General features: G+C 48.2%; 2 protein-coding genes across 3 annotated transcripts; one reads left to right on the top strand and one right to left on the bottom strand.

Annotated features, from left to right (window-relative positions):
- The first annotated feature begins 475 nt into the window (after nucleotides 1-475).
- Nucleotides 476-1,909, top strand: C3AR1 (complement C3a receptor 1). Its single transcript, XM_052641232.1, has one exon. It carries the CDS (start codon nucleotides 476-478, stop codon nucleotides 1,907-1,909), a length of 1,434 nt encoding a protein of 477 aa, XP_052497192.1.
- A 2,696-nt stretch (nucleotides 1,910-4,605) lies between these two features.
- On the bottom strand, nucleotides 4,606-25,159 carry FOXJ2 (forkhead box J2). 2 transcript variants are annotated; one of them, XM_052639766.1, is made up of 11 exons: nucleotides 25,031-25,159; nucleotides 17,861-18,207; nucleotides 15,668-15,742; nucleotides 14,633-14,701; nucleotides 14,321-14,461; nucleotides 13,645-13,840; nucleotides 12,186-12,545; nucleotides 11,537-11,638; nucleotides 9,528-9,737; nucleotides 8,588-8,689; nucleotides 4,606-7,553 (listed from the first exon to the last, which is right to left on the bottom strand). In XM_052639766.1, the coding sequence occupies exons 2-11, from the start codon at nucleotides 18,191-18,193 to the stop codon at nucleotides 7,465-7,467; spliced, it is 1,677 nt and encodes a 558-aa protein (XP_052495726.1). In that variant the 5' UTR covers nucleotides 18,194-18,207; nucleotides 25,031-25,159; the 3' UTR covers nucleotides 4,606-7,464. The 2 variants fall into 2 exon arrangements, with proteins under 2 accessions (XP_052495726.1, XP_052495727.1); XM_052639767.1 differs by lacking the exon at nucleotides 14,321-14,461.
- Nucleotides 25,160-26,627: the final 1,468 nt, after the last annotated feature.

The raw sequence follows: 26,627 nt of genomic DNA, 5'->3' as shown, positions 1-26,627 counted from the left end.
GTCGCAAAGAGTCAGGCACAACTGAAGCGACTTAGCAGAGCACATAGTTGATTTACCATGTTGTGTTAATTTCTGCTGTAAAGCAAAGTGACTCAGTTATACACTTACATTTTCTTTTTCATATTCTGTTCCATTATGGTTTATCACAGGATATTAGATACAGTTCCATGTGCTATACAGTAGGACCTTGTTGTTTAACTATCCTATATATACTGGTTTGCATCTGTTAATCCCAAACTCCCAATACTCCCCTTTCCCTTGGCAACCACAGTCTGTTCTCTATGTCAGTACAGTAGATTTTACATTGTCTTTCAGAGTATGTTTTTGAGTAATTCAAAAGTTAAGTGAAGTTAAGTAATATAAAATAAACCAGTGTTAGGGTCTTTGTGGCTCTCCATCTTTAAGTTAGAATCCTACGAATATGCTTTTTTTTAGTTTTAATATTTTTGTTTATATTTTTACAGAAGTTTGAGCAATGGAGTCTTTCTCTGCTGAGACCAATTCAACTGACCTACACTCACAGGCCTGGGATGAACCCCACGCAATTCTCTCCATGGTCATCCTCAGCGTCACTTTCCTACTGGGGTTGCCAGGCAATGGGCTGGTACTGTGGGTGGCTGGCCTAAAGATGCAACGGACAGTGAACACAGTTTGGTTTCTCCATCTCACCCTGGCTGACTTCATCTGCTGCCTCTCCCTGCCCTTCTCCCTGGTCCACTTGGTTCTCCAAGGACGCTGGCCCTATGGCTGGTTCCTATGCAAGCTCATCCCCTCCATCATCGTCCTCAACATGTTTGCCAGTGTCTTCTTGCTGACCGCCATTAGCCTGGACCGCTGTCTGTTGGTACTCAGGCCAATCTGGTGCCAGAATCATCGCAACGTGGGAACAGCCAGCACTATCTGTGGTTGTATCTGGGTGGTGGCTTTGGTAATGTGCATACCTGCGTTTGTATATCGGGAAACGTTCACTATAGACAACCAGAGTATGTGTGGCTACAATTTTGGTCACCATGGCTCATTAGATTATTCAGACTTCACGCTTGATCTACTGGAAAATGGGTCTTTTGACAGCTCCATTGCTGATCCGCCTGGAGAAATGGATGACAGGTTAGATTTCTTCTCTTTGCAAACCAAGGATCGGCCTTGGGCAACCACCACTGGCCTCCACTCCAAAGAATTTCAAAGAACTTCTAGAGACTCACTCCCTACGGATCCAGCCAGATTATCTGTTCAACAACCACATTATGATTTATTTCAGTCTGCTGATGGAGTCTCAGCTACACTCTCCAGTGACTTTCCCATTGAAGATCACCAAACTCACCCCTTGGAGAACTCGTATTCTTTTTTCCCTGCTGATTTAGGGTTTTTTTCTAACGCATCTGAGCTATCACAAGGTTTCCAGGATGATTATTTCAGCCAATTTGCATATGATCATCAAGTGCCAACACCCCAGGTAGCCATAACCATCAGTAGGCTAGTGGTGGGTTTCCTGTTGCCCTTTATCATCATGGTGGCCTGTTACAGCCTCATTATCTTAAAATTGCGTCGGAGCCGCTTCACCAAGTCTCGGAGCAAACTCTTGAGAGTGGCTCTGGTGGTGGTGGTTGTCTTCCTTGTCTGCTGGGCTCCGTACCACATTGTTGGAGTCCTCTTATTGTTTACTGACCCAGACACTCCCTTTGGGGAATCTCTGTTGTCCTGGGACCATGTGTCTCTTGTTCTAGCATCTGCCAATAGTTGCTTCAATCCATTCCTCTATGCTCTCCTGGGAAAGGACTTTAGGAAAAAAGCAAGACAGTCCATGCAGGGAATTCTGGAGGCAGCTTTCAGTGAGGACGTGACACACTCTACCAGCTGCCCCCCAAACAAAACCTCTTTCGAAAGAAACAGTATCAGTACAGTTGTATGAAAACATGGAGCCATTGACCTAAGCAGAGGTTCTTAGGCAAATGCAACATGTTTCTTAAAAGTCGGGAGAGATGGGGAGCAGGGGGGTTCTTGCAGAGACTGTCAAAGAATCCATCTGGAGGTTCTCAAAGCGTGGTCCCAGACTAGGGGCATGAGCATCACCTTGAAAGTTGTCAGAAGTACAAACTCTCCAGCCCCTCCCCCTGCAGGCTGGCTGAATCCAAATCTCTGGGGGTGGGGTTCCAAGAGTGTTTGCACAAGCTCCCTTGTTTCTGATGAATGCTAAACTTGGGAATCACTGTAAAGCTAGTCTATTTCGATCCCAAACAAAAGCACCTGTGAGGTAAATGAGAACGCAGTCTGCTTAAAAATGATGTTTAAAAAAAAATAATGTTTCCATTGTCAAATATTTTCTAAATTTCCTTCAGATTCAATTTAAAACCATTTTTTCTAGTGCTCCCTGAGTGAAAGATGATCTTTTATTCAATGGCTTTGCTGGGGTGATGGCAGTGGTGATGGTTTTAAATGAAAAAAAAAAAAAGTGCAAAAAGAAAAAGTCTATAAAAACAAGGAACAGCTCTAAAAGGACTGTTTCTGAATAAACCTGGTGCAACATGTGAAAAACAAACAAACAAGGCGTGATGAGACTGAGTTGGAAGCAGAGTACAATGCCAGTTGTCTGCTACTTGGAATATTTCTGGATACAGGACACAGGAATTGAGTTGCCTTCATTACAGCTGCATAAGCATCTATTGTGTACAGACTACTTAGGGCACCTAAGAACTTTCTCATGAAATGGTATATAAGTCACAGTTTGGGCAGATGGCTCCTCTGTTTGTTTGCTCTAACTGCTTATTGATAGAAGCATCTATCTTTCATTCTTTTTCTTAAGCTCCTTAATTCCCTTACTTCTCTCCTGCCTCGAAATCTTCTTCCAGGCTTTCGCCTCTAATAACCAATACTTTCATAACACACAAATGACTCGCTTGCTCTCACTACTTCCCAAGAAACTTATTTCAAACAAAAGGAGAATGAGTAGAAGATGAGGCAACTATTCTTGAATTCACTGCAAAATAGCTGAGTACCCTCTGGGCTTGTTACCCATCCAACTCCTAAAAACACGACTGTAGGTGTGTATTTTCCACACCAAAATTATCAGATGTATCTGGGATTTTTTTTTTAATTAATCTTTACCAATGTAATACATGTACACAGTTTTTTAAAGAGAAACCAATGTTCATAATGAAATCTAAGAGGTTTCCTGCCTTACTCTGGCCAGCTTCTCCTTCCTCCCACTCCCACTTCCCAGAGATAACCCTTGAAACCACAATCTGAGATTTTCCTTCTGAAATTTGCCATATTTCTAAGTCATGACCTTATGATGGTAGTTTTTGTACATGATAAATGACTTTTTGTTTCGGAAGAGGAAGAATTTTTTCTTAACACCTTCATATTTTGTGTTTATGCAGCATCCCAATATCCATTAACCATCATCCTTTAATTTGTTCACAAGCACACATTTTCTCCTACTTTGTTGATCCATTCCAACCACCCTTCTTTCATTTTTAAAAAAGCATTCTCCAACCCTATCACCTTCTCATTTTTTTCTGTATATGAAGTTTTATGTATGGATATTAAGTCTCTACATTTTTACGCTTGTTGGTACTACAACTTAGCCTCATCTGAGCCCAGTGATTTAACCTGAAACATAGAAAATGAGATGTTTTAGACTTGCAAAGCACTGTTCTTTGTTAAGTGGTGGAAGGGACAGTCTGGACTACAAATGAGTTATAAAGTGCTATGTGGAAAATTTTAAAATCATTAGGAATGCTCTCACTTGTGCAATAATGATATCCAAGATGATGTGATTTGTCATGCTACTTTCCAGTTTAATCTGCTCATATATTTGATGTGAATAAATGCTTTCTTTCTCCATGGTTCCTTGCAAGGCTCAGAGATTCATGGATCCTTTTAATTGTTTGACACTCAGGATGTATCATAATCTCTAAACATACAGCAAATAAACCTCATAGTGGGTAGCTGTAGGCTTGCTGTAATGACGATTAGCTAGTTTCCTTGAAACCCCAACATTCTCATGGGACCCTGGATAGAAGTCTCAAACTCTTAGGGCTAGTGAAGAGGATACCAGGTTGAATGATCTTGGCATAATTATCCCAAGTTGGCATACCTATTCAATAGTTCACATTTCTGGACTCCTTTTGAGAGTTCTGTTTCCCTTGGAAATGTATTCTGAAGCAATCCCTAAAATTGGAATCCCCTCATTTTCGATGTAAAACTCTGGTGAGTAGCTGTAAGCTTTGCCCGAAGTCCCAGAAGGAGAGCCAAGTCCTTCTCAAATTGTAGTTATTTTTAGTCTTTAAAATACCCCAGAATGCAAGCAAGGCAGTTTAGTCCACACATCAAGCTGCAAGGCGGGACGGACTGCCTCTCCCAACAACATTTTGCAATAATTAACAGCATTAAAATAAAATTGCTAGAGCCATGCTTTTAATCTTCCTTTCTTATCAATATTACCAAAAACATCAGGGTCAGATCCTGTGGGGGAACGAGGGGGAGGGGCAGTAGAAAACAAATGATTTCACATTTCCCTTTTCCCTACTCTGGCAAAAAAGAAATTCGAGACCAGCACCAGAAAGATAAAACCATAAACATTTTTTTTTGTTTTTTATTAAGAAAGCATGCAAAAAACAACAACAACTTGTGAGCCCATATACCCCCCCTTCCCAGCCTGCGCCAATGCAAAGCATTATGGGTGGTATGAAGGACTCACCAAACCAGAAACATGGGGGTTGAAGAGAGAAAGGCAGGGATGGGTGGATGGATACCAAAGAATTGCTCCTTCGTCCCTTTCCCCCACGCTCTCCTCCATTTCCTCTTTTGGCAGTGAGCTCCTGCAGTTTTGCACACGTCACCCAAGACGACAACAATGACTAAACTTTCAAGGCTGGCAATGCTGGACCGACAAGAAAAAGGAGCATCCTTTCCCTTTCAGGGAGGGGAGGGGAAACTGAGGCCCAAAGAGAGTCGGGTTTGTCCTGTGCCATTTAGCGAGGCTGGTTTTAGCGGAGAGCGGGGCTAAAGGCCCCGAAGGCCTGACGGCCCATCTCCAGCCCAAGCCCCAAACTTCAGTGACTGGCTGCCCGCCAGAGTTCTCGTTTTCAGAAGACACAGATGAAGTATACACAGGAAACATTTCCATGTCTGATTTAGTCTACCCTGGCAAATCTTGTGCAGATCTGGGTAGAAGAGGGGTTGAGAAACATGATGATTTGTAAGAGAGGAGATCTTAGGAAGAACAGATGGGACGCTGTGTGTAGGAGGCACCCTGACTGGAAGGATAAGGAAGACACGCCTCAGATGGGGACACTGGGCTAAGGCGTGTCACCACCCTGGAAGAGGAATTCTCCTTTCCCCAGTGGGAAATCTTACGCCATACTTCAACCCCACAAACTGCCCTCCGACACGACAGGGGGTTCAAGCCACTCATACCCCCATGTCTTACTAAGAACTTCAAAGAAATAAAGTGCTGTTTAGTTCACTGCCCTTTCTTGCCCCCCTGACTTCAGCCTCACTGGACTTCTTCAACAAACTCTCAATATAGAACCCTTTACGAAGAAAGGAAGGGGAGGATGAAAGGGAAAGCAGGAGAGCAGAAAGCATGGGTAAATAAAAGGACAGGGAAAACACCAGAAATCCCAGAGACAGCGGCCTTGTCCATTTTGCACATTTTGTCCTACAGCTTTGAGAAAGTGACCATTCAGTAAAATAAAAACGGAAATGAAACTGTTCTTCCTTCTCAGAACTAGAATTCAACAATTAATATCCAATATACGCTAAGTACTTTGCAGCCATAAACCATGGCCACTCCTTGATAAAGGAGGTAAGTTTCCCCTGTACCTTTTTCGGGGGCGAGGGTTGGGGGGGGGGGGGGGTCCTTCCTTGGCTCTCATGGAGCTCTTTGTTTGCGGTTATTTATTACCCTCTCCCAAGTTCCTTCATCCCTCAAAAAACCTGATTGCAGAAGCTTCAGCCCAGTGATCTGGATTCCAAGAGAAGCATTTGCCTACGTAGTTAAATAACTGAAATATTCCCTATGCATGTCTACACCAGTTCCCCTTTCCTCTCTCACCCTCCTGCCACCCGTACTGTAGGTTTGGTTCTACTTTGATCCGTGGGAAACAGATTCCAGTCTTGCCTGAGGACATGGTGAGACTAAAAGGAATCATGGGTTACTCTTCTTTCTTGAGAATCCCAGAAAACGGGAGAAGAAAATTTGATGGGTGCAAGAGTTAGGCAGACAACTGAAGGAGGATGAAATAATATTTGCCAAATGAGATAAGGGGATGAAAGGATAACTAGTAAATGCAAATAAAAGCCAGTTAATTTCCAGAGAACATGATGTTTAAAAAGCCAGAATGGTTCAACCGAAACCCTCTCCAAAAAGCTGACCCTATGCTGAAGGGTTGTCCTCATTTCCATCAGAGAAGCAGCACATCTGTGCTAAGTTGCTTCAGTCATGTCCAGCTCTGCAACTCTATGGACTGTAGCCCACCAGGCTCTTCTGTCCATGCGATTCTCCAGGCAAGAATACTGGAGTGGGTTGCCGTGCCCTCCTCCAGGGGATCTTCCCAGCCCAGAGATGGAACTCACATCTCCTGCCTTGGCAGGTGGGTTCTTTACCACCCTGTGCCACCTGGGAAGCCCTGAAGAGCAGCAGAGTTCTGGCTAGGACTGACTCTATATCCTATAGAGAACAGGCCAGGAATAAGTCAATGGCAGTTTATTTGACAAGAATGGCAGAGACCCAATTTCTGACTGTTTTGTATTTCATCACCCCTCAACAGCATTCCACTCTACTCAACCCAGACCTCTTATTCCACTAGGATTTTATCTCCACCACCATCACTCTCACCCTTGATGGGGAATGAGGACCAGCAGAAGTAGGATTGGAGATATAAAGGGACAAGGAAGAGCTCAGAGGACAAAATTAGCACCATTGAGTAAAACCTGCAAATTCATGGCTGCCAAGCAGCATTTTAAATCCCGTCTACTTGATAATGTGGCCTCTTCAGCCCTGGATTGAACTGATACCCACAGAAAACAATGTAGGGCTGGAAGGTGGGATTAGCACTGAACTGCCCAAAGAGAAAGGTAAATCAAAATTTGAGATCTTTCGCTGTGGCTCTCATGGCTTCACCTTCCAGCCAGATGACTTTAAATTAGCAAGAGGTGGACATGGACCATGGTGTGGTGACAGGAGACTGGAGACAGCATATAACCAATAATAATAATAATATAATAAGAATAACAATAAAAGAATTAGGAAAAGAAACAAGAAGGAAGAGGAAGAATGAGGCAGGAAAGAGGGGGTTATCTTCGGCAGCATCTTGCGGTGGCTTCTCTGGCAGAGAAAGGAAAAAAAAAGGATATATATCTATATACAGGAAAGGGCAGAAGGGTGGGTGGGGGCTGGGCTTCCCCCACTGCCCTGTGTCACCACCCAGCCCTGGGCTGATGGCCGGGCTCTCAAATGCACTAGGTAATCAAGTCCCAATCGAAGTCATCTGGGATCTCCTCACTGGCCCCAGGAGGTGGGACCGGTGGCCGAGGGACCATGTGGTGTGCTGTGGAAAGAGAAAAGGAGATTAAGAGGAGAGGGCATGGGAGGCCAATCTGTCCATCTCGATGGATGGTGGTCAACCCCAAGCACCACCAGGGGGAAGGTCTGGGGAAACTACCGTCCTTATCAGCCCAGAGTTATTTTTGCCGCCAGCCACCACTTCAGTGAGGTCCCAGGAAAGAAACTAGAGTAAACTACACCATGCGACAATGTAACAGCAGTTAAATGTAACAGCAGTTAAATGTAACAGCCATTAAAAATTATACTTATGGGGAACGCCCTGGTGGTCCAGGGGTTAGGACTCCTTGTTTTCTCTTCCTAGGGCCTGGGGTTTGATCCCTGGTCAGGGAACTAAGATCCCACAAGCCATGTAGAGTAACCAAAAAAAAAAAAAAATTATATTTTCAAAGACTATATAATAACATCAAAAAACATACAAAATATACTACTATTTGAAACAGCAATACAGAGATTTGTATATAAGAAGGAATACATGGACAAAGACACCCTAAATTGAAAACACTGTGGTTAGGCAGGATGATAACAGGGGTTTTTCTAAAATGCATTTACAGGTGAAGGATCTGTTCATTTTGCACTATTCATGATAATTTAGGGTATCCACACCTACTCCCACCAACAGAGATAGTTCAGTCCCAGACTCCTGATACTAGAGGTCCAGTGACATGGGCACCAAGCAGGTACATGTATATAACATGTTCATTTCATCTGTCTGAGTGCATCTTCCATCCAGATTCCAAAGTGAGGCATACACGTTCTACTTGTCTACCTTTTGTTTATAATCATGCTTCTACTTTTTGTCATCACGATAGGCATGGGCTAATTTTAAAGCACATTGATCTTCTCTTGTCTCCCATGACATATACACCTCCCTAGCAGGCGGCCCACCCTCAGTCTCAGGAACCAGGAGGGCTCACCGGCTCTGGCAGGCGCAGGCAAAAGGGCTGATAATGCAGGCTCGGAGCCACAGGAAAGCCAAACAAACTCGTTGCTGTTTAAAACAAGCCTCCTGGCTCTTACCTGGGCGACTGTATCCTGCTGAGTCCTGGGTGGGGAGTGGGTACATTGGTGATGGGCCAGGGTAGAGATGGGGGGCTTGAGGGTGCACGTAAGAGTTCACTGCTGTGAAAGCAAGACAAGAGTTAAGTGAGTGGGACCCCTGTACTCAAGGAAGCAAGAGTCTGATAGAGAGGGTGACGTACTCCCCATCACCTTCAGCTTTTCTCCCTTCCCCGCTCTGTTTTATAGCTCTTGTGGGCATCAGTGCTTTCTACAGAAGCTCTCAGTCCTAGTCACTTAGGGTACATAAGGCAAAGGCACCCGATACTAGCCCCTGCAATATCACTGCTATCATCAGGGTGATAAACACAGAACCTTAATCACTGTCTCTCCCTCCCTTCACTGGTTTGCCGATCATGACCCTATGTGATATGATCCAGGGAGGGGTTTCCTGAGACACCAATTTAGAACAGGGACTTTCTCTTCCCTTTTCTTAAGTAACCCTGACCTCCCAGATCAAGATCTAAAAGGAAGACTTCCCTTGGAGTCCAGTGGCTAAGAATCCACATGTCAATGCAGGGGACACAGGTTCAATCCCTGCTCCGGGAAGATCCCACAAGCCATGGGGCAGCTAGGCCCATGTGCCACAGCTACTGAAGCCCGTGAGCCCTAGAGCCTGCACTCCACATCAGGAGAAGCCACCACAGTGAGAAGCCCACACACCTCGACTTGAAAGCAGCGCCCACTCACTGCAACTAGAGAAAAGTCTGTGCACAGCAACCAAGACTCAGAGCAACCAAAAGGAAAAAAATAAAAACCTAAAAGGAAATACAGTCTATTTCTTTGGCATTTGGATCAGTGCCCATACGCTGATGTTTCTCAGTTCTCTTCCACCCTTCTCATCCCCGTTCCTTCGCATCATCCAGTCTCCACCTCCTTGGCAACTGGCTTCGTGCGGTACCTTGGTTCATGGCTGGCTCCTGCTTGCCACTGGTGAGGGCACAGGAGTCCGCGATGCGGGCGGGGGCGGGTGGCCGGTGGGAGCCCCCCTGGGGGGGCACGTGACCAGTCTGAGTGAGGAAGTGGTTGAGGGAGTCACACAGATTGGCGATGTGATGCTGGTCCAGGCTCCAGTTCTTCTGCTCTGCCTGCCGCAGGCTCTCCATCAACTCTGCCAGAAAAGCAGCAAGTAATGCTAACTCCTGTTATTTTTGCAATGAATGGTGAGATTTCAAATTTTAATTTTTGCTTTCTGAATTTATCTGTTGCTTGACAGGCATTATAAAAAATAAACTGTCTAGTCCATTAAAAAAAAAAGAAATGCTAACCTTGCCGGATCCCCAACACCCCTAGTGGTTCTATACCTAAGTCACTGCTCCAGTCACACTGTCAATCAACACCACTGATTATATGCGCTACTGAGGAAATGGCAACCCACTCTAGTATTCTTACCTGGAAAACCTCAAGGATAGAGGAGTCTGGTGAGATCTACAGTCCATGTGGTTGCAAAGAGTCAGACATGACTTGGCAACTAAACAACAACCCCCAATAATTGACATCTACATTTTCAAACTCTCATTCTATTTCTTCCTTATTAAACTCATATAATTTCCATATTACTGGTGAATAAAACTTTCAAAGTAACTGAGTGAATTAGCCGTGGTCATATTATCAGTCACGAATTTTCCTGGGAAGAATACTGGAGTGGTTTGCCATCTCCTCCTCCAGGGGTCTTCATGACCCAGGGGCCGAACCCCATGTCTCCTGCATTAGCAGGTGGATTCTTTACCGGGTGCCACCTGGGAAGCCCCCATACTGTCAATAAATGGTGGCAAAACTATAAAATGGTGATCCAGGGCTTCTGAATAAAGAGTCCTCCTTCTCCCAGAGATAAAACTGAGTAGAATAAACCACTGTCATTTTGAATAAAGGCAAAAATTAATCAAGATAAAAATCTGGCTTAAAATTCAACATTCAAAAAACAAAGATCACGGCATCTGGTCCCATCACTTCATGGCAAATAGATGGGAAAACAATGGAAACAGTGAGAGACTTTATTTTCTTGGGCTCTAAAATCACCGCAGATGATGACTGCAGCCATGAAATTAAAAGACACTTGGTCCTTGGAAGAAAAGCTATGACCAACCTAGACAGCATATTAAAAAGCTGAGACATTACTTTGCTGACAAAGGTCCATCTAGTCAAAGCTACGGTTTTTCCAGTAGTCGTGTATGGATGTGAGAACTGGTCCATAAAGAAAGCTGAGTACTGAAGAATTGATGCTTTTGAACTGTGGTGTTCAAGAAGACTCTTGAGAGTCCCTTGGACTACAAGGAGATCAAACCAGTCAGTCCTAAAGAAAATCAGTCCTGAATATTCGTTGGAAGGACTGATGCTGAAGTTGAAACTCCAATACTTCAGCCACCTGATGCGAAGCACTGACTCACTGGAAAAGACCCTGATGCTGGGAAAGATTGAAGGCAGGAGGATGAGATGGTTGAAGGCATCACCGACTCGATAGACATAAGTTTGAGACATGGAAGCTGCCGTGCTGCAGTCCATGGGGTTGCAAAGAGTGGAACACAACTGAGTGACTGAACTAAAGATTAACTTGAAGAAGGTATCAATATTATCCACCTTGTGTAACATGAAATCCTCCATCCTCAAGCTTTACTTGGAGAAGGAAATGGCAACCCACTCCAGTATTCTTGCCTGGAAAATTACATGAACAGAAAAGCTTGGCGGGCTATAGTCCAAGTGCTCACAAAGAGTTGGACATGACCGAGCACACAAGCTTCACTTAACCATCCCCTCTGGTTCCAGTTTCCATTGGGTTTTTCCACTTACACTGCATTCCTCAACCAGCACCCCCCCCCACCCACCCCCCCGCCCCCCGCCTCGCCCAGGCACCACCGGTTCTTGTTTTGTTTTGCTTTTTCTTATTTCAGGCACCATCACTCAGTCACCAACCTGAGAACTGTGACTGCTCAATGCTGGACCAGTTGAGCCGGTTCACCATCTTAAAGCTTTCCTTTAAGGAATCGATATTGGAGCACCAGTCTGGAGGAAAGGCTGTGAAGAGGAAGGGGATGGGGAAATAAGACAGAGTGAGGGGCGAGACAGCCACCAACTGACAGCAGACTGAGTTATGAATGCAAGATTCTTGCATCTACAAGATGCAAGTTACATTACCAAGATAACTTTGGACTCTCCCTCCCTGGAGATTTAGGACAAACCGAGCTATTGATGCTTTAATTACAAACAGCCCAGCTCAAAGACAAGAGAAGTAAAACAATCCAAATTTGTCTAAAAATTCTCTTAATATAGAGCTCCAATTTGCAACTTCTGTTGCCCACAGGAGCTCTGGTGGGAGAGTAAGGCTAAAAGAGCCACTATTGGGACTTTCCTGGTGGTCCAGTGGTTAAGACTGCCCTTCCAATGCAGGGCGGGGCAGGTTCGATCCCTCCTGGGAGAACGAAGACCCCAAATACCAGTAGGTTCGGAAACAAATAAAACACCTGCTGTTAATTTCCTAACCAATCCCATCTCCTTCCAGAGTCAGAACAGGAAGGTCAGAACTGGCAGTCCTTAGGGGGGTCGGCGCACCTCGCTTACTCACCAAAGCCAGTGCTGTTGATGGGTGCCTGGCCTTGTGCCTGTTGCTGTGGCGGCGGCTGCTGGGCGGGGTGGGAATGGGGGTGGTGCTGATGGGCGTGGTAGCCTCCATGCTGCAGCGGGGGCGGGTGCATGGCCATCACCTGGGGCGGCCCGTAGCCCTCGGACCCCGCTGGCTTCCCCCCAGGTGGGGTACAGCCGTCGGGGCTGGGAGTGTGCAGTGGCGGCGCACCCCCGACAGCAGAGGTGCCCTGGGCGGGTGCCTGCGGCTGTGACTGCGGGGGTGGCGGCTGCGGCTGCTGTTGCTGCTGATACACGTAGTAGTTGTTGGAGGGCGGCAGGTCCCCCAGGAGAGACGAGAAGCCTGCGGCGGGGTGGGGGTGGGGGAGGCAAAGTGGGTCAGGATTTCCACGGGGTTGAGACCCGAGACCTCAGACCCAGAAAAGGCAGCTGACGAAGGGTAAGGACAGTCTGGACAGCAGGGTCCCCTCCAGCCCTGGCCCCCTCCAGCCCCTGGGCAGGTATAACCGACAGACAGAGGGAGGGTCTTGACAGCAGGACAACTGCTGAAATTTTAGCCAAATGTCAACATGCATCTTTTTTATGCTATTTTTCAAGGATACTGATTAAGGAATCATAGTTTCCAAAGACCTCAGACATCAGATAGAGTTCCAAACATGTGCTGTGCTTAGTCGGTCGGTCGTGTCTGACACTTTGTGACCCCCCTGGACTGTAGCCCACCAGGCTCCTCTGTCCATGAGGATTCTCCAGGCAAGAATACTGGAGTGGGTTGCCATTTCCTTTTCCAGGGGATCTTCCCAACCCAGGAATCGAACCCAAGTCTCCTGTTCAGCAGGCAGTTTCTTTACCACTGAAACATCTAGAAAGCCTCCAAATTAACATAAATATATTAAAATTTTTAAAAATGAAGTTGTTCTCACAATCAAACGCAGAGATCCTTAAAAAAAAAGAAACTGCTGTCCCCTAGTGGCCATCCTCATAATGACTTGGAGCAGCCATTAAATCACAGCCCTTAGTTCCAGAAGGGGGATTCCTCCAGCTCACTTACTGCAGCTAAGGAGCCAGCCCACTGCCTCTTGAGACAGCTGTCCTTCAGCACTAAGTCAGAAGAGATCTGACTCCAGACAGTTTTGGCTCATGACACACTTTCTTCCCTGACCAGTGATCACCCTCTCCTCGTGTTACACATAGGAAAGAGGGAGAGAAGAGAATGTCACCATCTGTTCAAAAATACAAGGACAGGGACTTCCCTGGTGGTCCATGGGCTAAGACTCCCCGCTCCCAGTGCAGGGGACCTGGGTTCAATGCCTGGTCAGGGAACTAGACCCCACAGGCCACAACAAGAGCTCACATGCCACAACTAGGACTTGGTATAGCCAAATAAATATTAAAAAAAGGAAAATACAAGGACATCCCAGCTCCCCTCCCCAGCCCAGACTCACCGTGCTGAGACGAGGAGGACTTCTCCAGCATGGACTTGTAGAGGTTGCGGAAGGACCAGCTTAGATCCTGAAAATTGATCTCTGAGTAGGAGAATTTGAAGTCATGGTTGGTGCTGTACAGGGGAGGGGGCCCCTCAGTGCTCTCTCGACCTGGACCCGCCGCTGCCACCGCTCCACTGTCCACAGACCCTGTGCCCTGCAGGAAGAGGCAAGAAAGACTTGGTCCATGTCCTATGTGAGGGACCCATACAACACTTTAGTGGATGCCAAGCTCTCCTGCCTATCCTTTTCATCCTCTCCCATCCTTTCAATGAACGAGCATCATTTTTCTCCTTTTCTCATTCCTATCTTGATATAGTCTCTTGCCCTTTCCCTGTGTTGCATCCATGCTCGTCTTTCTTTTCTCAGAACCTTTTCTGGCTCCCTTTCTTGTCTTCTCACCGTTTTTATTTTTCTGATCTTTCTTAAAATGTTTCTCTCTGCCTTTTGCTCTCTTCCTCTCTCTGCTTCCCTGTTTCCTTCTTTTGCTTTCTCCTTCTATCCCAATTTATCTGCCTGCTACAGCACAGACACTCAATACATAATTTTCAACTGACAGACATATCAATCTATTCAATCACCCACCCATCCACCCATCCATCCATCCCTTATGCCTCCTGCCACCTCCACCTCCTACCTGGCTATAGCTGGCAATCGATGTGGGGCTCTGAAGTGGTATCTGAGGATTCCCCTCAGGAGGCAGTGAGGCTTCTCCACTCCCTGGAACCCCTCCCCGTGGACTCTTGCTGGCCTCCTGTTCTGGTGAATCCTGAGACAGCTGAGGGTTGTGAAAAAAGAGCAGTCTATAAGCAGATGCTAAACCTCCCCACGTGACCCATGGTTCCATCCTCCCTGGTATCTGACCTTTGCCCCTCGTTTAGGAAATGACTGGGAGACATGGGAGGAGCAGCAGGCTCAAAAATGGCATCTCAATGAGGTAGAGACTTACATCATCCTCTGGAGGGTGGCGTCTCTTCCGGGAGATGTCAGGACAAGTATCAATCGTCCAATAAGAGCCCTAGAAGAGCCCACCGCCAGAGAGGAGAAAAATCATTAAATATGGAAATACTGCCCACTGGAAAAGTAGACATTTGAAAGGATTTTCATATAAAATAGGGCTTCCCTGGCTTCATATAAAATAGGCGCTACCATAAAATGGTAACGAATTCTCCTGCAATGCAGAAGGCATAGGTTTGATCCCCGAGTCGGCAAGATCCCCCGGAGAAGGGAATGGCTACCCATTCCAGTATTCTTGCCTGGAGAACTCCATAGACAGAGAAACTTGGTGGGCTTGCAGAGTCCACGGGGTCACAAAGAGTCAGACACGACTGAGGGACTGTCATTTCTTCATATAAAATAAGAGCTATATTAAGAAAAATGACTGGCAACTCACATAGAATCCTGAGAGTAACAGCTATATTTGAGTACTAAATCCGTCCTAACAGCTCACAGAGTATGTCAGAGGTACCCTCTGTGGTCCAAACACAGATCTCGATCATACTGAAGATGCAGAATACAGCATCCACCTCAAAGAGCTGCAAATGCCCCAACCAACCTACCCCTTCCCTGTGATCTAAGGCAAAACTCTCTGAGAGTTTAGCACCCATGGCTGTGCAACAAAGAGGATGATCTACCACTTCTCCCCTTCGAAGACAAAAACCATGAGATTTTTCTATAGAAAAATGCCTCCAAAGCTTATTTTACATCTAGAAAGAGCCCGATACACCAAAAGAGGGCATCGAAGTCAATTTTTTCATAAATATTTCTATTAGGAAAAAATTTCACAGCTTTCCTTAGTCATTCATTCTTGTGAGGACCCATAAGTTTGATAACCAAGCTCTTCCTCTGAGAGAAAAATAAAGCTGCTTCTCTAATTAATACAATTTCCTCTTCTGGGTAATTAAAACAGCCACAGGACTCTGAGCTGTCAGCTACTCTCCTTTCCTTCCTGGTCCTCCCCTCTCCAATTACAGCTGAATCTCACCTTTCCAGGGTCATCCCGTGGTCTGGGCACCTTCCGGAAACACTTGTTGAGAGAAAGATTGTGCCGAATTGAATTCTGAGGAAGCAGAGAAGCAAGTTAGATTTGAGTATCATGCAAAGCAGGAAATTTTCCAATAGTTCACAAAAGGACACAAAGGGAAATAACACACGCTAAAGTGCAAGTGTCAGGGTAAACTGAGCACCTCATAACCATACTGATGGAGGAAATCGCCTATCAGATACCAAGAGCAATGAGATAAGAAAAAGCAATTAAATCAATGAGAGATAACTGCTGTAGATTTGACTACCTGGTGCTTCTAGAGAGCTGATTATATATAGTTTTCTCAATCTTTCCACCCAAATCACACCCAACTGACAACAGGTATATAAATGCCTCAAAATCACATTTGCACAAACCTAAGTGCCTATCCACAGTTGAATGGATAAAGAAGATGTGGCATACAGATACATGGCATATACATATATACACATATACACACAGTGGAATACTGCTCGGCCATTAAAAAGAGTGAAAATTTCGCCATTTGCAGCAATATGGACCGATTTGGAGGGCATTATAGTGAAATAAGTCAGACAGAGAAAGACAAACTATATGATATCATTTACCCATGCTATCTAAAAAATAGAACAAACTAGTAAATACAACAAAAAAAAGAAGCAGACTCACAAATATAGAGAACAAACCAGTGATTACCAGTGAGGAGAGGGAAGGAAGTAGAGGCAATACACAGGTAGGGGATTAAGAGGTACAAACTATTATATATAAAATCGGCTGCAAGGATATATTGCATTGATACAATATGGAGAATAAATACAGATTTTATATTAACTATAAATGAAAGTATAACCTTTAAAACTGTGAATCACTATACTGTACACCTTAATAATACTGTATAGCAACTATATGTCAATTAAAAAAGAATCACATGTGCTCAGCTCCTTAATTCATTCTATCAATAGTAAAAGAACGTTTTAAAACTAATGACGTGGGAATTCCCTGGAGGTCCAGTGGTTAGGACTCCGAGCTTTCACTGCCAAGGGCACAGGTTCGATCCCTAGTCGAGGAACTGAGATCACACAAGCTACAGTGGCACGGTCATGAAAAAAAAATACAAAACTGATGATGTAATGATGTAAATGATAACAAAATATAAATTATAAGTGAAACCAGGTACAATTCACCTTTTTGTCTTCTCAAGAGCCCAGGGAATGGTCACATTTGGAGGAAAGAAATATTGTTGCATACATGCCTTGGGTGAAGTTGGTGGGGGCTGTGGCAGCTAGCAGGAACATATTTATAAAGGAAAAACTGAATGTTTTCAACAGTTTCCAGCTCACCATCTGGCTTGTATGTGAGCTGATGATTTACAGAGTGACACAGCTACATTAAATCCCCGTTTCTACTCAACAACTGGCAAGTGAGTGATTGCTCCCAAGGACTGAGAACATCAGCCTTCCTTCCATGCATGGAAGAGGAGGCCCCTTTTTCCTTCATCTCCAGCCAAACCACTTATCCTCTCCTTCCTTGCTTGGTGGATGAGCTGCTGGGGAAGGACCTAATTACATTATTTTTTTTCCTTGGTACATAGTTTTTAAAAAGATAATGACTGTGTGCAATGGAGCTCTGCAAACCAGATGAGGTTCAAGCTCTAGGTAGGATGGAGAGATGCCATGCCTTGCATGTGACTTCAACAGAGCAGAATGGCAATAAATATCTGTGAAATAAACCAAGGGACAAGAGGGTAGGATGAGGGACTTCCCTGGTGGCCCACTGGCTAAGACTCTGTGCTCCCAATGCAGGGGGCCTGGGTTCAATCCCTGGTCAGGGAACTAGATGTTGCATACCATCACTAAGTGTTCACATGGCGCAACTAAGACCTGGCACAGCCAAATAAATAATTTTTTTTTCAAAGACAGTATGGTGAGCATCAGCATCCTGCCATACCGTAACTATACTCAGAGGTTTGGTATCACTGGAATTTCCCAGATACACCTTATGAAAGTTGTTCAACTCTGGAAAAAAAAAAGTAAGGGATGGGAGGTTTGAGATTTTTAGGTTCACACATCTCTGAGACAGCTCAGAGTGAAGTGGACCAGGTTACAGGAAGACACAAAAGTAGAGGAAAGTGTTGTCGAGGCTAAGAACCATCTCAGGGCATAGAAGCTGTCCCACCTTCCAACCAATGCCTGCATTCTTGTAATAGGGGAAGTTGTCACAGATCCAGCGGTAAATCTCACTGAGGGTCATCTTCTTGGCTGGAGAGGAGTTGATGGCATAGGTGATGAGGGTGGCGTAGCTGTACCGGGGTTTACCATCCTGGTGAACGGCAGCCTCGTCTTTGCTCAGGGTGGCGTTTGGATCTGTGGGGGAGCCTGGTGGACATTTGCGGCTCCCACCAGGAGGCCCAGCCTGAGAAGCGCTTCCCAGCTTCTCGATGGTGGCCCGGAGAGTCAGCTGGGGGAGCCAGTCTATGGAGGTGAGGCTGCTCTCTAGGTCAGAAGCCATGGTATTTTTGGATTCTGCAGAGAAGAGGTAAATAAAATAGACAAGTGTTACCCGTGGCAAGTAATACCAAATCTTAGGGCTTTCGGGGAAGGACAGTTTCTTCTTACTCTAATTCCTATAGAAGACTCCACTCACAAGATAACCAGGTTCGCAGAACCCTCATACGTCACCAATCACCTGCCAGATGACAGACTGGCACTTATCCTGCAACTTCGCATGGAACATGGCCGAAGCCTCTTGCTTCACACAGGACGAAAAGGGAGATCAAACCACCCAGCAAGTCGAGCTGTTCCTCAATTCTCCTTACTTAAAGCCCTGCAACATAATATTTTAAAGCTTCGTGGAGGGCTTTGCTGGTGGTTCAGTAGTTAAGAATCCGCTTTACAATGCACGGGAGACTGGTTCAATCCCTGATCTGGGAAGATCCCACAGGCAGCAGAGCAACTAAGCCCATGCGGCACAACTATTAAGCCTGCACTCTGGAACCTGCAGTCACAACAACTGCGCACACATGCTGCGATTACTGAAGCTAGAGCCAGTCAGTCCTCGGCAGCTCGTGCACGGAAACTAGAGAAAGCCTGAGTGCAGAAACGAAGACCCAGCACAGTCAAAAAATAAAATAAATAAATCTTTAAAAAACAAAAAACAAAAACACCTGTGTCGAATTGATTTCTTAAAAAACCACTTAGCAGGTAAAACCCGCCAAAGTCTATTCTCCAATTATGTGTCACCTGTTATATTTACGTTCAACATCCACAGAGAGACAGCACGATCGAACGTGTAAAGAAAAACAATCAGAGTAAACACAAGTATACCCTAAAGAAGCACACATCAACACTTTCAAAGGTATTTCGCATTAGTTCCATCCCCAGTGCTCGCCCTTGGATCCCACATCCATGTGCATACGAAGAGTATTAGGTACAGAAGTATGACAGCCAGCCAAACAGGGATGGCAGACAGACAGCGGCCCATGACCAGAAACCACAAGGAGATACACGGCATACGTTACCCACGGGGCACCGACTCACAACACAGAGGGCACGGGCCGGAGGGCCGGAGCACGGCTGCCCTCGCACCTTTAAAGCACCGCCCCCTCGGAGTTCCCGCCCACAGACGGCGACACCAGGAAGAAGTCACTGGCGAGGCCCTCCCACCGCTCGGCCTAAACCGAGCCAGGGAGACACCCAGCTGTGCGCACACCGGTAACAATCAGATAGGCAGCTAAAAATAGCCACTCTGGGGCTCAGGGCTGGCTCCCCTTCTGCCGCCTCCTCCTCCTCTCTCTTGCCTTCCCGGCCAGGCACGCACGCTCGCGGCACCTCCATGCAAACTCCTAGCGCTGCCAACCCGCCCACGCCGGCTGTCTGCACGCCCTGCCGCCACCCACGCGGCCTGGGCGCTCTCTCAAGCGGAGGGGTGCAGCCGGAGTGACGTCTGGGTGGGGGAAGGTGAAGGACAGTGGGTGAGATTTGCATTGCAGGGGCTGGAAAGAGTGGCATGATCCACGTGGTAGCCACTGGCACTTCCCTACGGTGGAAGCCAGCACCACCCCACCTCACTCCACCACCACCCCCACTCTGTCCCACCCCCCTTCCCCTACCCCCTCACCTCCCCACCCCATCCCCTTACCCCTCCCAACCCCGCCCAGACATACAAACATACATCAATCGTGCCTGCATGCTCAATCGCTAAGTCGTGTCTGACTCTTTGCGACCCCATGGACTGTATAGCCCCCCAGGGTCCTCTGTCCATGGGATTCTCCTGGCAAGCATACTGGAGAGGGTTGCCATTTCCTCCACCAGGGAAACTCCCGACGCAGGAATCCAACCGCCTCTCCTGCACTGGCAGGCAGATTCTTTACCACTGAGCCACCAGGGAAGCCCTCCTGGGAAGCGCCCTGCCCGCCCCGCCCCCCCACCACCATGATTGCTGCCGAACCACCTTGTGACTGTACTGTTGGCCAGGTTCCAGCTAGGGTTTCTTCCTCCGACCCCTGCTGAAGGGGTAATCACTCTTGAGGAGCCAAGGCTAACAAGTCTCAGAATCCTGGACAGAAAACATATTGGGTGTGTAACGCCTAAATCCACACTCACATAATGTGCACCAGCGTTACAGACAACTACACGCAAATCCACACACTGTAGTTAGAAGCTCAATCGCAGGCGTGGGCCCAGTCTCCTGCCTCGGGCTATCGGCTCACTCTCCTAGTTCATAACTCCCCTGGCCTGGAGACTTTCTCCCAAGGGTCAGCATGCTCACTCATCCCCTAATCTCTCAGTTCCCCACCCACACAGTCTTTGCATGCGTGTGCACCTCCTGGAGCTCCTCACCAGCAACACATCAACTCCACCCACTCTGTACTCAAGGAAACACCTTAGTGCCTCGGGGCCTGGGCAGCCGTGAGACCCAACAGCAACCCAGGTTTATAAATAGCATCGCGAAAGGGATTCCCCTTTATCCTTAGCTCCTCTCCTCACCATCCTCCTTTCCCATCCCACCACCACCATTTTGCCTTAAAACCGTGGAAACTTGGAGACTAACAGGGACACTGAATCATTCCAGGAAGCCTCAGAGCTCCCAACTTACTAAGGCAGAGCAGAGCAGCTACTGGGGTAAAGAAGGGTGCATTCCGCAGCCATCTGGTTCTGGAGCTATGTTAGCCCAGCTGAACGGGAACATGGCAAAGAGTAGGTTCACAATGACCAGGGTTCTCCTGGGTTTCTAAGGAAATTTTACCCTATTATCTCCTGCTAAAGATCCTGGGAAGTTTCACCTTACGAACACAGCAGGGGCTTCCCTGGAAGCACAGTGGATAAGAGTCTACCTGCCACCACTGGGGACACAGGTTCGATCCCTGATCTGGGAAGAGATTCCACATGCCACGGAGCAGCTGGGTCCATGAACCACAACTACTGAGCCCTCATTCTAGAGCCTGTGAGCCGCAACTACTGCAGCCAGTGCTCCGCGACAGGAGGGCCACTACAGTGAGAGGCCAGTGGCATGCCTCTGTAGCCAAGATTAGCCTCCACTCAATGCAACTAGAGAAAAAGCGCCGCGCAAAGCACTGAAGACCCTGCCCAGCCAGAAATAAAAATAATAGAAGGAAAGAACACAGAAGCTTTCAGGGGACATTTCATTTGCAACCCTCCCAACACTGGCTAGGGAGGGACAGGAGAATACAATCAAAGCAGTTTACAGAACCCACTTGGCAGGTGCCAATCACTGTGAATTCCGTAAAGGGAAGTGCCCTCAGCCTTTTGCTGGTTCTGTGCCCTTCCCTAGCCTTTCCCCAGCACCAGGTTAGGACACTGAGGTTAAATTTAACCTTTCTCCAGCACCCTCCCAGCCAGCCCTCGAGCTACCGCCCCAGCACTCAAAATATCTTCCAATCTTACCAGCTACAAGCCACTTACAGCAAAAGATCCTCCTGATTTCTCAGCACCATTCTCCCTAAACCCATCCCACTTCCTTACCCCCAGCACTTCCCTATTCTTGAAGGGCAGCCCAGCGTGTAGAACCTCAGAGAATGAGGTTCCCTGGTTCTATTATGAACCTTGACACCTACGCGCTGAGTCTCCCTAACCACCCCTTGCTCCCTGAAGCCTTCCTGCCTCAGTTTCCGTCTTCAATAAAAGGGACGCCATCATAAACACTGTCAAAGCTTCATTCCTAGAGGGACATGAATGAAGCTTAAAGAGCTGGTGGCTACCGTACATTCCACATTCCCCCAAAATAATGGCACCAGGCTAGTGTTTGGGGCTATTATTAGAAAGGTATCCAAAAGGTACTTCCATTTCTCAGTCCAACCAACCCAGTTACCCAGACCTCTCTCTCCAGGTGGGCCTTGTGCCACAGGGCTGGGGCAGAACCTGAGTCAGGCTGCATTCTTCTCTGCAAGCTGGAAGACTGAAAGGAAATACCCATAGAACTGGGAAAGGCAGCCAAAGGGCAGGCTCCATCACATCCATGGAACGTCTAATGAAGACTACACTACTGGGAGAGAGAGAAAAACAGAAAGCCATTCTGGTGGAGGGGAAGACTGATCCCAGGTGAGACGTGTAAGACCCCAGATAACAGGCACAGTTTTCTTCCCATTTTCTCTGAAAGGCCAGTCATTGTTCTCTGTACAGTGCCAAGGTCAGACATTAAGGAATGATAACTTTCGGCTCTGTACCTAATGCAGAAACTAACAGAGCAGTGGCTAAGTTTGCCACCTTGCTGATTACCAGCCCGACTGTCTGGGTTTCAGTCCTGGCACCACAGCCTACCTACTGGCTGTGCAACCTCAGGCAAGTTACTTAACCTCTCTGTGTTGCAGTTTCTTCACTGGAAAATGCAGATGATAACTTGTATATACATAGGGTTGTTGGGAGGATTACCTTGAGTTAAAATTTTTAAAGCACTTAGTGAGTGTTATATAAGTGTAGCAATGACTATTTCTGAATAAGAAAAAAGAGAGAGAGAATAATAGACATTGAAAATTAGAAAAATGGACAGACCATACAGGTAGGCCTGGAAGAAGTAGAAAACCTACAATGAGTTCACAACAGTTTTCAGGATGTCAGAATCTCAAACTTTCTTTTACGGAGAGTGTCACCCTCCTAAGGACTGACCAGTGCCAGGACTAGTAAACTCCCAAGGATGAAGAAATGGGGGAATATCATCTCTTATTTTCCACGGGGCACTAGGTCGAGTCATAAGATGTGATCTGGAAAATAGCACCAAGTCATAGTTAATCCAACCCAATAGCTGTCTGCCCCTAACTGATTCCACAGAGGCAAGGAGACTCAGGGAGACTCAGTCCCAGCACGGCCGCTTAGGCTGTGTGGCAGTGGGTCACCTGGACATGCTCTGGTCCCGTTGGCTCTGGGCCATTCAACAAGTAGCCTTTCAGCATCTGGTAAAGTGCTTTGTGGGAAATAGGCTGCTGTTCTCCAGAGCCAGTTCTTTTCAAACAAAAATGGGGGAGGGAGTTCTAGAGTAAACAGCCGAGGATCCTCATGCTTATTAGACCAGAGATGTCAGAGCTGACACTCTCTATCAGTCCTAGCAGAAATGGTCCCAGCCAGAGATCGGGCTGCAGCCACTCAAGAGGGTTCCCACTGGCTGGGGCAGGCCAACCCTGTCCTTCCAGCTGGGCATCCTTACCAGCATTCTCCCCACTTCCCTGAACAGGTGCACCTGTTTTAAGCGGCCTACCAGAAACACACAATTCTCGGTAACTGGAGCCTATTCTGAAAAGCACGTAGACTTGGCCTTGCACCCCTCATGGGGCGCATGATGGGGACAGAGCCACGTCCATGTGAAGTAAGAAACAGATGCACGTTGTTTTACAGCGCAGCCCCACAAACCCAGATTACAGCCCTATCTCATGGACCACGACCAACAGGTAGCTTCCAGGACACAGCGGATGTACTTAGAGATCCAGGCAGTTCACCCAATGGCCAGACAAAGGAGGAAACATAAAAGCCCAAATAAAAGGTGAAGTATCCTGGGACTTCCCTGGTGGTCCCATGGCTAAGACTTTGTGCTCTCTATACACGGGGCCTGGGTTGAATCCCTGGTCTGGAAACTAGATCCCACATGCTGCAACTAAGCCCCAGAGCAGCCAAATAAATAAATAAAAATGAAAGAGAGAGAAAAAAAAGAAAGATGAAGCCTCTCACTTGGATTCGCTGTGGGGTCTAATGCTCCTTACGGAAGACAAGTATTTCCTAGTGGTGAGGCAGAAACACAGGCACCTAGCTGGGGACCCCAGGTTGACAGGCAGAGCGCTACTAAACCCACAGCCCAGACTCCGCCAGAAGGATGTCCTGGCACCTTTTTCTTGCCTTTCTGAAGATCCTGGGCTTTGATGGTTCTTGCTATTTTCCTATGAAAGATATACATTCAAGGTTCCAGAGACCCAGAACTTGCACACGAAACAGGAAGAGATAGGATGAAGCTATCAGGTGATTTTCTGAAAAGAAATTCCTTGGGGGTCAAATCTCCCTGGCAGTCAGCTTATTTCCATGGAAGACTGGAAGTAGGCTGAGCATCACCCCTCCCTTCCTCCTCTCCAGGGTCTGCCTTTTCCTGGGGAACTGTCAGCAAAGGACAGGAGCAGTGTCGGGCACTGGGACAGTGGGACCCAGCCAGCATTAAGGACAAACTTCAACCCAGGAGCTGGCATTCCCTGCAGACTTTTTTCTTGCCTTGGGACATGGGATCTCCATTTTCCCTGTGGATGTTATGCTTCCAGCCAGGAATGGAGATGTCATAAGGGGAGGCTAGGAAGCAGAGTGAGTGGAGACAGACCGCTTTTCTTATAAAGGGAGCAGTAATCACTGTGAGCTGGAGAGAACAGCTCTGGTGGACGTTAAATGACCTAGGGTTACAGGTAAGAAAATGTAATACCAATGGAAGCCCCAGACAAGGCCAGGCCACAAGATGCCACCATGACTTCAGTGAGAGCCCATTCTCGGTGTGACAAGGCCCAAGGATGGAGGGTGGTGTGGCAGTCCGGTTGGGGTGTGTCTCATCATGACACCGTATGGATGGAGTGCTGGAGATGCAGAGGTGTTCTGATGTCCCCTGCCCTTGGCATGAAAACAAACATTTCCCTAGGGACCTCCAATGAACCCCATCCCATCAGTCCCCCCAACACTAAGAAACCCATTTCTCATAGCCTCTGCAGCAAGATGAGGGTTTGAATCCAGTAGCTTCAGAACACATTTCCCAGAAGAGTCTCTGAGTTGTTGCTCTACCATCCCAGTAATGAAACCCAAGAGGCACCATCTCAGGCCCCCTACAGCCACTAGTGCCTAAAGAAGACAAAAGATGAAAGAAAGCACTAACCTGTCTCCACGTCAGCTGCAGCAGAGGGCGGGGACCACCTGGTACTGGAGTCTGGGGTTGGAGGGACCCCTCTCTTCAAAGGCAGATGCAGAGCCTCATCCTCAGTGGCTCTTCCCGTTCTTGGCTGAGCCTCCCAAGTTGGGGAGGGGAACTGGGTCCCCCGAGGATGAGGAGTGGAGGGAGGGCGAGGGGGAGGAGAAGGAGGTCCCACCTGGGGAAGGTGGCACACCCCCCACACTCGGCCGGCGACCCTGGGGAGGAGGGGAGGAGCCTCGTCCAACGCGGAGTTGTCTCCTCCCCCTTGGGGGAGTCCCCCTCCCCCCCAAACTGAATCTGTCGGGAGTGGAGGGCTCTTTCTGTCGGCTGGAGATCGGAGCGGAGGGGCTCTGCCCTGTTCCACCGTCCGGGTACAGGGAAGTTGGGGGGACTTCTTCCCCTCTCCTGGAAGGCTGGAAGCCGAGTCGTCTTCTCTCCCTGGGGTGTCCTCTGCTTCTGAACGTGAGCAGTCCTCGCCCCCGTGAGCACGGGCTGGGCGGCAGGGTGCCTACTCCAGAGGCATACCCCCTTCTCTCTGCCCCCCGCCAAAGTCCAGAACTGCGGAGTGTGTGTTTGCAGGAGTGGAGGCACGCGGGGCTGCTCACTCGCTTCCTCGGTAAGGATCACCCCTCTACTTTGGGGGCTCCATTCCCGGGACGGTGCGGGGATCCTCCTCGCCTCTAGGAAGGAAAGACTCGCCCCCTAGCGGGGTCTCCTCGGTCCCTCGCCAGGGCGCGAAGGGTCTTCTCCCGTCCCCCTCCCGCCTCCGCTCCCGGGGCGCCACCGAGGGTGGGGTTTGCTTGCTCCCCGCTCTCCCGGAGCTGGCCTCGGCAGCCGGGGCCGGGAGGCCGCGGCTCTGGACGCGCGTCCCTGCGGCGGCCGCGCCTCCTCTCGTTCCGTTCGCGTCCGCTCTGCTTCCGCCGGCGCGTGGAACTCGTCGCGCCGCCGCCGCTCGGGCTCTGGCCAGTCCGGACTCCCCCGGGGAGCCAGGCGGCGGACGAACGGTGTCAGGGCTCGGCCGGGGCTCGGGCTCGGCGCGGCTCCGCTGCAGGCCCCGGCTCCTCCCCGGCCTCCGCGCCGCGCTCGGCGCCCCTCCCCCGCCCCCGCCCGCCGGGCCGCCGCCGCCGCCGCCTCCCCGCGCGGGTTAAGGAGGAGCGGGCGGCGCAGAGCCTTGGGTGCGCTGCGTCCGGTGAGCGGCGCCGCCGCCCCCCGAGCTCCTAGGGGGAACCGACGCGCGCCGCCCGCGGCCCTGGGGACGCGCGCCCCTCCGGCCGCCACTGGATCCCGTGCAGCTCGCCATCCGCCCGAGACAACACCCACTGCTGTCTGTCGGGAGAGTCCCTCATTTGCGCCGCAGGAACTGTCAATTTCAGTTCCACGCTAATTCTGCCATACTGATTTTTCTTTTTTTTTAGTTCATTGTTTTCCATACATAAATGAACATAGGTTTTCCCAGGAATGCCTTTGATAGGTTTCCTTTTTTCCCTGAATAGCTTTTAAAGGGGTATGGGATTGGGCCGAAGTTAGTATATTACACTGATACCATCCTAGAGTTCAGTAA

The sequence above is a fragment of the Budorcas taxicolor genome, chromosome 5 (assembly GCF_023091745.1).
Source record: "Budorcas taxicolor isolate Tak-1 chromosome 5, Takin1.1, whole genome shotgun sequence".
NCBI classification, from domain to species: domain Eukaryota; kingdom Metazoa; phylum Chordata; class Mammalia; order Artiodactyla; family Bovidae; genus Budorcas; species Budorcas taxicolor.
The sequence above is the reverse complement of the archived record's forward strand: the minus strand, read 5'-3'. Positions and strand labels throughout refer to the sequence as shown.